We start from the raw sequence: 12,500 nt of genomic DNA, 5'->3' as shown, positions 1-12,500 counted from the left end.
TATCCACCACTTGAAGAGCCTCCACTGCCAAAGCCTCCGGAGCTTCCACCGAAGGAAGAGCCTCCAGATGATCCTCCAGAGTATCCACCACTTGAGGAACCTCCACTGCCAAAGCCTCCAGAGGTTCCTCCAAAGGATGAACCACCAGATGATCCTCCAGAGTATCCACCGCTTGAGGAACTTCCACTGCCAAAGCCTCCAGAGCTCCCTCCAAAAGATGAACCGCCAGATGATCCTCCGGAGTATCCACCACTTGAGCCTCCTGAGCTGATTCCTCCGGAGCTTCCTCCAATGGATGAACCACCTGATGAACCCCCTGAGTATCCACCACTTGAAGAGCCTCCACTGCCAAAGCCTCCGGAGCTTCCACCGAAGGAAGAGCCTCCAGATGATCCTCCAGAGTATCCACCACTTGAACCTCCAGAGCTAATACCTCCGGAGCTTCCTCCAAAGGATGAACCGCCAGATGATCCTCCGGAGTATCCACCACTTGAGCCTCCTGAGCTGAATCCTCCAGAGCTTCCTCCAAAGGATGAGCCACCTGTTGAACCACCAGAGTATCCACCACTTGAAGAGCCTCCACTGCCAAAGCCTCCGGAGCTTCCACCGAAGGAAGAGCCTCCAGACGATCCTCCAGAGTATCCACCACTTGAACCTCCAGTGCTACTACCTCCGGAGCTTCCCCCAAAGGATGAACCACCAGATGATCCTCCGGAGTATCCACCACTTGAGCCTCCTGAGCTGATTCCTCCAGAGCTTCCTCCAAAGGATGAGCCACCTGTTGAACCACCAGAGTACCCTCCACTTGAAGAGCCTCCACTGCCAAAGCCTCCGGAGCTTCCACCGAAGGAAGAGCCTCCAGACGATCCTCCAGAGTATCCACCACTTGAACCTCCAGTGCTAATACCTCCGGAGCTTCCCCCAATGGATGAACCGCCAGATGATCCTCCGGAGTATCCACCACTTGAGCCTCCTGAGCTGAATCCTCCGGAGCTTCCTCCAAAGGATGAGCCACCTGTTGAACCACCAGAGTACCCTCCACTTGAAGAGCCTCCACTGCCAAAGCCTCCAGAGCTTCCACCGAAGGAGGATCCTCCAGAAGACCCACCAGAGTATCCACCGCTTGAGCCTCCTGAGCTGAATCCTCCGGAGCTTCCCCCAAAGGATGAACCTCCAGATGATCCGCCAGAATATCCACCACTTGAGCCTCCTGAGCTGATTCCTCCAGAGCTTCCCCCAAAGGAAGAGCCTCCAGAGGAGCTGCCAGAGTATCCACCACCTGATCCTCCACTGGTGAAACCTCCAGAGCTTCCGCCAAAGGAAGAGCCTCCAGAAGACCCGCCAGAATAGCCTCCGCCTGCTCCTCCGGGTGATGTTGAGCTACCGATGAAGATTGCAGGTCCTCCTACTATTTTAGCGCCACCAGAAGAGCCACCAGAAGAGCCACCAGAATATCCTCCCCCTGATCCACCAGACCCTCCAATGGATCCCCCTCCTGTGTGCCCAGATGATCCGCCACCAGAAATGCCTCCTGTGTAGCCACCTCCTCCAATCACTGAGCCTGCTCCACAACTACCTCCTCCACATCCTCCTCCTCCTCCACCACCGCCACCACCACCTCCACTGCCATATGAAGCTGATGACAGCCCAACAAAGAGGCCGATGGCTAGTATAATTTTAATTTCCTGGAACAAAAACAAAAAGATAAACAGTGATGTTGTCCAGAAATCGCTTTGCTGGGTAAAATAACCGAAACACTAATGGCATTAGTATTCCATTCCCTAAATCAGACGGGCATAGATTTAATTTATCATTGACATTCAAATATATTGATCATAACATGTCAATTGTCAGTCATATGCTATGATTTCGTAGATAACTGTACATGTGTTTTTCTGGTGTGGATGTTTGTATTTGTCAGCCTAACAATATGCTGATTCAACTCTTTTTGTAACTTGCATATCAGTACTCATAATATGATGGTGAAGCTAAAATCCTTATGAAAAAATATGAACATAATTTTCTAGAAATTAATTATTTCCCTTCAGAAAAAAAACTCATGAATTCTAGACTTCCCTTTCTTGTAGATTTCATGAGTCTTAAATCAGATGAGAATTTTATTTTTCAGGTGAATATATGAATCCAGAGGTTCTCCAGGCCTCTTGTTCTGCAGAACATGTTTTTTTATATAAGACTGAAACCAAATACAGAGGTAACTACTGAACATATTTTGAACAATAAAAAACGATGTTGCCTTTCAACGTACACTAAAAAAACTGGAAAACTTGAAGAATTTAAAAACTTTTTACAACTAGATTTTAACGATTGTTTAAACTAGAATATACTTCGAATATTAGATTCTCTGGTTTTCCTAAAGATTAGAGCTATTACCTAGGTGAATTTTGATTACCAAAGGGCTTAAGTAATTTCTCAGTCTGGTTTCATTCTGAACAATATTTTTCGAAATTATTTAGGGACAATACTATGAATAAACCAAATGAGAATTAAGTATAGGTAGACTACTATTATTATTATTGTTATAAGCCAAGCTACAACCCCAGTTGGAAAAACAAGATGCTATAAGCCCAAGGGCTCCAACAGGGAATTATAGTCCAGTGAGGAAAGGAAATAAGGAAATAAATAAGCGATGAGAAAAAATTAACAACAAATTATTCTAAAAGCAGTAACATCAAAGTATACAATGGATTATTTAAAGAAAAACTGATATTATTTTACATTATCTTCTAAGTTTTATGACGACTTGAGTGTAAAAGTCTGGCGACATAACACGAACAAGCAAAAGGAAACGTCATGATATTAAAACTCTCATGCAGTGTTTCAAACGATTATAATGGTTGTGACTTTCAGAAAATAAAAACTGTTGAAGCAATATGAAAAGATATAGAATTTTTCAATCATTAGTTATATATATATATATATATATATATATATATATATATATATATATATATATATATATATATATATATATTTATTTGTGTGTGCGTGTGTTTGTGTGGTTGTGTGCACTCATGTGTATATGTATATGTATATATACATATATATATATATATATATATATATATATATATAAACACATGTATCCATACATACATACATTTATGTGTTTGTAGCCTATATATGTATGAATATATATACATATAGATAATATCATGTATATATATATATGTATATGTATGTATATATATATATATATATATTATATATATATATATATATATATATATATATATATATATATATATATATATATATCTGTGTTTGTGCAAAAATAACACGTCTATTATCCAGTCTTATAACAAATAACATCTCTTTCCCAAGGGTAAGTGACTGACTAGTTTGAAACTAATGGCATATTTCGACATACATCACAAATTCCTTTAAAATGTTCAACGACTTATGAACTTTTGATTTAGTAGAAAATTCCAAAAATGGAAGTATTTTCTTTAATTGTCATTCTTTCTCGTTCATCAATTTTGGTGTCACTTTTTCTACTATGAAAGCATTAATTGTTAATTGTTGTTATTGGCGTTATTAGTGTTATTAGTGTTATTCTAAGAATGATATAGAAAGAATTTTTTTTTTCAAAATATTAATATTTTAAGTGATATTAAAGCAGTGCTTCATTTGGTGCAAAAACAAATATAGCAAATATTTCATTTTTTTTTTTTTTTTCAAAATATTAATATTTTAAGTAATATTAAAGCAGTATTTCATTTGATGTAAAGACACATATAGCAAATATTTTAATCAGTCAAAATAAAAAAATTATAAAATTCAATGGGAAACGAGTGTGGTACCACATTCTTAGAATTTATAAATAGGATTTTTTTTTTTTTTTTTTTGCAAAATATTAATATTTTAATCAATATTAAAGCGGTATTTCATTTGATGCATAGACAAATAGAACAAATATTCCAATTAGTCAAAATAAAAAATTATAAAATTTAATGAGAAACGAGGTTCGTATTCTTAAAATCTATAAATAGGATTTTTTTTTTTTTTTGGAAAATATTAAGTTTTCAAGCAATATTAAAGCAGTGTTTCCTTTGATGTAAAGACAAATATAGCAAAAATTCCAATTATTCCAAATAAAAAATTATAAAATTCAATGAGAAACGAAGGTGGTATTCTTAGATTTTATAAATAGGATTTTTTTTTTTTTTTTGCAAAATATTAAGTTTTCAAGCAATATTAAAGCAGTGTTTCATTTGATGCAAAGACAATTAGAACAAATATTTCAATTAGTTAAAATAAAAAATTATAAAATTCAAACAAAATGTGGAAACCAATTAAGCAAAATTAACGGTAATTACGTTACTACAAATCGTCATTATATATCACAAATTCTTTTGCTGTACTTCAAAAAGTAAAGATTTGTCATTGAAAAAAACACATGTCATGAGAATCATGTCAATTATTAATGTCTTCATCATCCTTCAGTGATTCCCCATGAGAGAAATTGGATATTTGACCAAAATTCTCTAAATTCAGAACTCACTTAAAAATTATTCTGTAACAGATGGAAGATGACAAAGTTATTCCATAAATATATTTTCTACTGTAATGTTAAATCATACCAGTCTTGAAATATTACAAATTATTCTGTTACAGATGGAACATTATATTGTCTATTCTAAATGCTAAATCATATCTGACTTGAAATATTACAAATTATTCTGTAACAGATGGAAGACTACAGAGTTATTCAATAAATTATATTCTCTATTGTATATGTGAAGTCATACCTGTCTTGAAATATTACAAATTATTCTGTATCAGATGAAATATGACAAAGTTATAGAATAAATTTTATTCTCTATTGTATATGTTAAATCATACCTGACTTGAAATATTACAAATTATTCTGTAACAGATGGAAGATGACAAAGTTATTATATAGATTATATTATCTATTGTAATGTTAAAATCATACCTGTCTTGAAATATTACAAATTATTCTGTAACAGATGGAAGATGACAAAGTTATTATATAGATTATATTCTCTATTCTATATGTGAAATCATACCTGACTTGAAATATTACAAATTATTCTGTAACAGATGGAAGACGACAAAGTTATTCAATAAATCATATTGTCTATTCTAAATGTTAAATCATATCTGACTTGATAAATTACAAATTATTCTGTAACAGATGGAAGATGACAAAGTTATTCAATAAATCATATTATCTATTGTAATGTTAAAATCATACCTGTCTTGAAATATTACAAATTATTCTGTAACAGATGGAAGATGACAAAATTATTCAATAAATTATATTCTCTACTGTATATGTGAAATCATACCTGTCTTGAAATATTCAAAACGATTCTATTGATTTAATATTCCATTTGTAATTGCTCGAGGCTAAATAATTTCAAATACCTCATTCCATATTAACAGTTCAGAAATATAATTTTTTTTTTGAGTTACTTTAAGTACTGATGTTTTTTTTCTTTATGAATTGACTTTTGGTTAATAAATTATGATTTTTTTTAGTAAACTTGTTAAAAATCGTAGAATTTCAACATTCTCAAAGTTCTGAATATATATCATATGATAAAATCTAGAACCGTGACTTAAATCTGAAGGATTATCAACTAATCTCCGAAAGTAATCAATACTAAAAGTATCATATACTATTTTCTTCAATAAACTAACGAACCAATAGGCAATATATCCTATAAAACCCTACGAAATCCTATTATTATCCTACTTGATCTTCAGGTTGAAGTCCCTAGTGTAGCAATGACACACTATTACTTACTAAATCCTTAAGTACAACCTGCATGAAATCCTACCATTTCTTATATCCCTCTTACTTATGGGGAGTCCTACATCTACTCACCATGACTGATGGAAGCGCAGGAAGGAACTGTGATCCGAAATCCTGAGGACTCTATATATATATCCTACGGACCTGACCTCGCTCGGAGGAAATTAGCAGACAGGTTATATTAGGGGAGGGTTTTCACACGTGGGAGATATCTTCTGTAGCGTCCCACCAGAGGGTCGAAAACCTCGAGGTGATGGACTGGATTCTCGCCTTTATGGATCGATGACTAAGGGATTTGTATCAAGAAGATGGTACTCGGTCATAGGCTCGGTTTACCGCCTTGCTTGAAATATAGCGTGAGATTTGATGGAATCAAATGATGGCATAATTGTAATACGTGAGATGACGTTACAAATTTGTCTGTCTACCTATGTTATAGATATATATATATATATATATATATATATATATATATATATATATATATACATATATATATACATATAAACATAATATAAATGTACTTATATATCCATTTCTGTATCAAAATACACTTACTGATGGAACCGGTACAAATATTGGCACATTCATATAATTATATGTGTTTAGTAACTCAAATAAGCCGAGCATGTAAATGGGGAAAATACATGAGTGCTATACAGCCATATACCCAACCCCGCACTCACACACACGCACAAACACACACACGCACAAACACACACACACATACACACACACACACACTCACATGTGTAAGAGGAGATGTTTATGGGAATATTTGTATATTCTTTTACCTATATGAATTGCTATGTATAATTGTAAATGCTATTGATATGTGCCTACTTTAATATGGAAACCGATGTATGAATAATCAATGGGAACTTACATGCCAAAATAAAAAAAAAACTATATTCCATCATTAATGTTTAATCATATATCAAATATTACAAACTAACTGATCCCCACTTTTGAAATTATTTCAACAACTGAATGTATACATATATATATCCTCCATATCAATGAAATCTTATTGGTTCACTATCCCTGATTGCATGAAAGTATATAACACTTTCCTTAGTTGGCGTCTTTAAGATTTGTTGGAGAAACTTCTGTATTCACTCGCTCCAAGACTCATCCTACGATAAGTAAACCTTAGAAGCAACGAATAGTACCAGAGGTCTACTGTATAGATAGGTTAGGTTAGGTTAGGTTAGGTTAGGTTGTAATTCATGCTTGTGGTGCATTAAGCTCACCCAAGTTTGGGGATTTTGTTCTCTCTAACAACCCGTTAGTCCACTGAGGGCTACGGCTTAGCTAGGCTAGGCTAGGCTAGGTTAGGTTAGGCTATAATTCACGCTTGTGGCAAATTAATCCCAATTAAGTATGGAGATTTTAATCTCTCTCACATCCCGTTAGTCCACTAAGGGCTATGGGTTAGCTAGGCTAGGCTAAGCCAGGCTAGGCTAAGCTAGGGAAAAACCTCCCAGTAAGAAAAAGAAACAGGGAAATAAATAAACTAAAAAGGAAGTAATAACAATCAAAATAAAATATTTTTGGATCATTAACAACATTGAACTGGATCTATCATATATAAATCATTAAAACTTTAAAAAACTAAGAGGAAGAGATACAGGATAGAAATAGCTTGCCCAACTGTACCCTCAAGCAAGAAAAGTGTATTTACATCTGATTGCTTGCAAGTGCCTTCTTGTACGAAAATTAACACGTAATATGACCTCCCACCCTTCAAATAAAAGAATTGCAATTGCATAAAAAACAAGGTAAACAAATAAATTGTACCAAAATATACAATATGCTTTAGAAAGGAGAGAAAGTATAGCGAAAGGGAAAGAAGGAAAAAATGAGACTTAAATCGAGAACAAGTTTCCGAGGATGGAGTGAAAGACCAAGAGGAGAGGGGGAGGGGTGAGGGGGAGGGGGTTGGTGGAGAGGGAAGGGTATCAAAGGGGGGGGGGGGAGGGATGAGCTTGATAGGGAGTAAAAGCATATCTTATTTTGAAAGTCTTTTTATGAGTCTATGATGTCACTTCCAGGAAAATTAAGGATATATATATATATATATATATATATATATATGTGTGTGTGTGTGTGTGTGTATATATATACACATATATATACATATATATAATGTATGTATATATAAATAATATTATATACTGTATATGAGTGAGTAAAGCATGTATATATATACATATGTATGTTTATATATATATATATATATATATATATATACATATACACATATATTTATATATATATATATATATATATATATATATACAGTATATATATATATATATATATATATATATATATATATATATATATATATATAAAGCTACGTGTTATAGTAGTTGAAACACTCATCTCTTCAACAGGAGAAAACATATATGAAGTCGCTATAAGCTCACCTTCCTCCTTTTAATCATCATCCTCATGTTATATCTAAGAATCCAATGATGGCGGTAACTTCACTTCCCCCCCTAAAAAAAAAAAAAAAAAAAAAAAAAAAAAAATTTGCACGGACAAGCACGGATAAAGCAGTACCCCCTCTGCAAATCTTTTCCTTCAATGTCGTTGCAAAAATCAAGATGATAATTCACATCCAAGGTCGCTGCCAATAACTCCAGAGAGAATCTAAAACACGCAGCTCTCTTTGGTGCATTGAGAAGCGAGAGAAATTGCAGACTAAGCAAATGCTGAAATCATTTTAAACTCTTAACACATCACAGTTATTTTAAGCTTTGAAAGTGTTCATCTATCATTCCTTCGGGCGATGCAGTTATATCGAGGTTTTAAAGGAAACGTATAATTTGAGCAATGGGCTGCAAATAGATTAAAACGTTTTGGGATTTTGAACAGTTTATGACATGGCGGTTCAAGAGTATTTCCAGATAAACGTTTGTATTATCAATTTATTTATTACTATCCATACTCTTCACTTGATAGATTTGATTATTGTTATTCATGCACTACTGAATTAGATATATATATTTTTTTCTTTCCTTACTTATATCTTCGGACTTATTTCTTCTATTGGTTCAATTTATGAATGAAGGTATTTGATAATCTATATTTCATGAAAAGTTTTGTACCATATGAATATAGAAGAGAATATATGGTAAGCGTGTATATATATATATATATATATATATATATATATATATATATATATATATATATATATATGTATATATGTATACATATATATATATATAAATTTATATATATATATATATATATATATATATATATATATATATATATATATATATATATATATATATATATATATATATATATACACACACACACTCAAAATCTCAATAATAAACGTGTTAATTAAAAGTTCCTCATCATTAACCGTGGTAATTCGTGTTGAACAGCCACAATGAAAGTCCCCATAAAGTGATATATCACCTTACAATTAATTTCCTTCCAATTACCCCCTGAAGCCACAAAAGCACTCGATTTAACGCTTCCCGGAGCTTCATGGAGCATTTTCATATTCTTATAAAATCCTCTGAAGCCTTGCGAACGACCTCCGGATTCCGGAGCTCCAACTCCGGAGCTCCATCTTCGGGAGTTGTTGTTAAGTGATTGATATCACTTCGGGGTTTATTTTTGGATTTACTTTCACACTTTAGATGTCTCTGCTTCTTCCCTCCAAAGACCTTTTCATGTATTTTAGCTAATTTATTGGATAGACAGAATTGGACTCATAAAACCATAAGCTTCGCGTCTATCCCCCTTTTCAGGTATTTCAGTTAATTTATTGGATAGACAGAATTAGACTCGTAAAATCACTAGCCTCTCATCTATCCCCCTTTTAAGGCATTTCAGTTCATTTATTGGATAGACAGAATTGGACTCATAAAACCATTAGCCTCTCATCTATCCCCCTTTTAAGGTATTTCAGTTAATTTATTGGATAGACAAAATTAGACACATAATACCATTAGCCTCTCATCTATCCCACTTCTCAGGTACTTTCAGTTCTCTCAGTTTATTGGATAGACAAAATAGGACTCATAAAACCATAAGTATCTCATATATCCCCCTTCTCAGCTATTTCTGTTCATTTATAAGGTAGACAGAATTGTACTCATAAAACCATAAGCTTCTCGTCTATCCCCCTTTTCAGGTATTTCAGTTACTTTATTGGATAGACAGAATTAGACTCGTAAAACCACTAGCCTCTCATCTATCCCCCTTTTAAGGTATTTCAGTTAATTTATTGGATAGACAAAATTTAACTCATAAAACCATTATTTTCTCATCTATCCCCATTTTCCAGTACTTCAGTTAATTTATTGGATAGACAGAATTAGACTCGTAAAACTATAAGCTTCTCATCTATCCTCCTTTTCAGGTATTTCAGTTAATTTATTGGATAGACAAAATTAGACTCATAAAACCATTAGCTTCTCATCTATCCCCCTCCTCAGGTATTTCAGTTAATTTATTGGATAGACAAAATTGGACTCATAAAACTATAAGCCTCTCATCTATCCCCCATCTAGGTATTTCAGTTCTCTCAGTTCATTGGATAGACAAAATTAAACTCATAAAACATTAGATATCTCATCTACATCCATCTCCATCCTCTATCCACGCACCCCAATCCTTCGATACAGAGACCACGTCCCCTTTTAGGTATTTCACTTCTCTTATTTTACTGGATAGACAAAATTAAGCTCATAAAACCTTATTTCTAATAAATCCATTAATCTCTTATCTATATCTATCTACATCCTCTATCCATAACCTTACTATCTATCACCCTTCTTCCAGTTATTATTATTATTATTATTATTATTATTATTATTATTATTATTACTGCTTGCTAAACTACAACCACAGTTGTAAACGCAGGATGCTATAGGCTTTAGGGCTCTAACAGGGAAAATAGCCCAGTGATGAAAGGAAATAAGGAAATAATCTGCAAGAGAAATTTAAGGACAATAACATTAAAATAAATCTTTCAAATGAAAACTATAAAAACATCAAAATAACAAGAGAATACAAACTTAAAAAAACAAGAGGAAGAGAAATATAGAATAGTGTGCCCGCGTGTACCCTCAAGCAAGAGAACTCTAACCCATGACAGTTTGTTTTATTTCTTTGCCTCCGTTATATTATCATCTCTTATGTTCTTCATATCCCTTTCTCCCTTCTTCCTTCTCTCTCCTTTCCTTCTATCCTTCTTTCCCATCCATTCTCTCTCTTATCTCCTTCCTATCTACTCCTCTTTCCTTTTCCCTTTCCACGCTCTCTCAATCTCCAATTCCTTCTATTCCTTTATGCATTCCAATTTTCTATCCCTCCTCCATGTTCCTAATTTCCCAATTTTTATCCTCCTTTTTCCAAATATCCACATCAACTTCCCCATCTCCCCCATTTCCTCTCACTTTTCCCTCTCCCCTCACTGCTCCCTCTCCTCTCACTCCTCCCTACTTCCCCTCATCATTTCCCTTACCCCCTCTCTCCCTCCATCTTCCCTCCAAGGTAGAAATAAAACGAAATTTCTCTTCCACATAAATCTCAAAAATGGGTTGCAAGAAATTCCATTTATAGCTTTTAAATAGAAAAATTATTTTCTGTTCTTTTTCTTCTCTCTTTTTCAAATTGCCCGGAAGTAATTTCCCTCAATTATTAATTTTGAAAGTAGGTTAAGTGATCAACTGAAGTTAGAAGATACGGTGGTTTGTATATATATGTATATATATATATATATATATATATATATATATATATATATACATATATCTATATTTATATATATATATGTATATATATATATATATATATATATATATTTACATATAATAATGTTTGAGTAAGTGTCGACTTATACATATGTATGGATGTATGTATGTATATATATATATACATATATATATATATATATATATATATATACTGTATATATATATATATATATATATATATATATATATTTGTGTGTGTTTTATACACACACACACACACATATATATATATATATATATACATATATGTATATATATGTATGTATGTATATGTGTATGTTTTTATATATACATACATATTTATATACATATATATATATATATATATATATATATATATACTGTATATGTATATATATATGTATATATATATATATATATATATATATATATATATATATATATATATACATATATATATGAATATATACACACACACATATATATACATATATATATATATATATATATTAGAAGGGGCTAGCGTTCGATTCCAGGTATGAGGTAGAAATTTATTTCTATTTGAACACGATGTTGTGTTGATATTAATCCATATAGACTCATTAGGGGTAATTTGAATGAATTACTACCAATTGTGTCACGTGGTGGCCCGGGAAATTGGGTAAAACTCGCTGGTAAGAGACTGATGTCTCGCCAGGTAAATCCTCGGACAGCTGGTAGCGGTCAGGTTCCAATTTCTTTTATGGGCTCTCGTGACATGGTTGGTTTCGACCTGGCCTTTCATTAGAAGGGGCTAGCGTTCGATCCCAGGTATGAGGTAGAAATTTATTTCTATTTGAACACGATGTTGTGTTGATATTAATCCATATATATATATATATATATATATGGATATATATATATATATATATATATATATATATATATATATATATATATATATA

General features: G+C 32.9%; 2 protein-coding genes across 2 annotated transcripts in view; one reads left to right on the top strand and one right to left on the bottom strand.

Moving 5' to 3' along the window:
• LOC137628733 (uncharacterized transmembrane protein DDB_G0289901-like) overlaps positions 1-5,890 on the bottom strand; it is a 6,542-nt gene extending 652 nt beyond the window's left edge. The window contains exons 1-2 of the mRNA XM_068359908.1: positions 5,876-5,890; positions 1-1,685 (exon numbers count right to left, since the gene is read on the bottom strand). The exon at positions 1-1,685 is cut by the window's left edge and continues 652 nt beyond it. Of these exons, the coding sequence (XP_068216009.1) occupies positions 1-1,685; positions 5,876-5,878 (1,688 nt within the window). The 5' untranslated portion in view covers positions 5,879-5,890. The remainder of the gene's footprint in view (positions 1,686-5,875) is intronic.
• The window catches only part of LOC137628357 (keratin, type I cytoskeletal 9-like), a 246,617-nt gene that overhangs the window by 24,851 nt on the left and 209,266 nt on the right, over positions 1-12,500 (top strand). The window lies entirely within an intron of this gene.

The sequence above is a fragment of the Palaemon carinicauda genome, chromosome 36 (assembly GCF_036898095.1).
Source record: "Palaemon carinicauda isolate YSFRI2023 chromosome 36, ASM3689809v2, whole genome shotgun sequence".
Lineage (NCBI taxonomy): Eukaryota > Metazoa > Arthropoda > Malacostraca > Decapoda > Palaemonidae > Palaemon > Palaemon carinicauda.
This window is presented reverse-complemented; position numbering and strand designations above follow the sequence as displayed.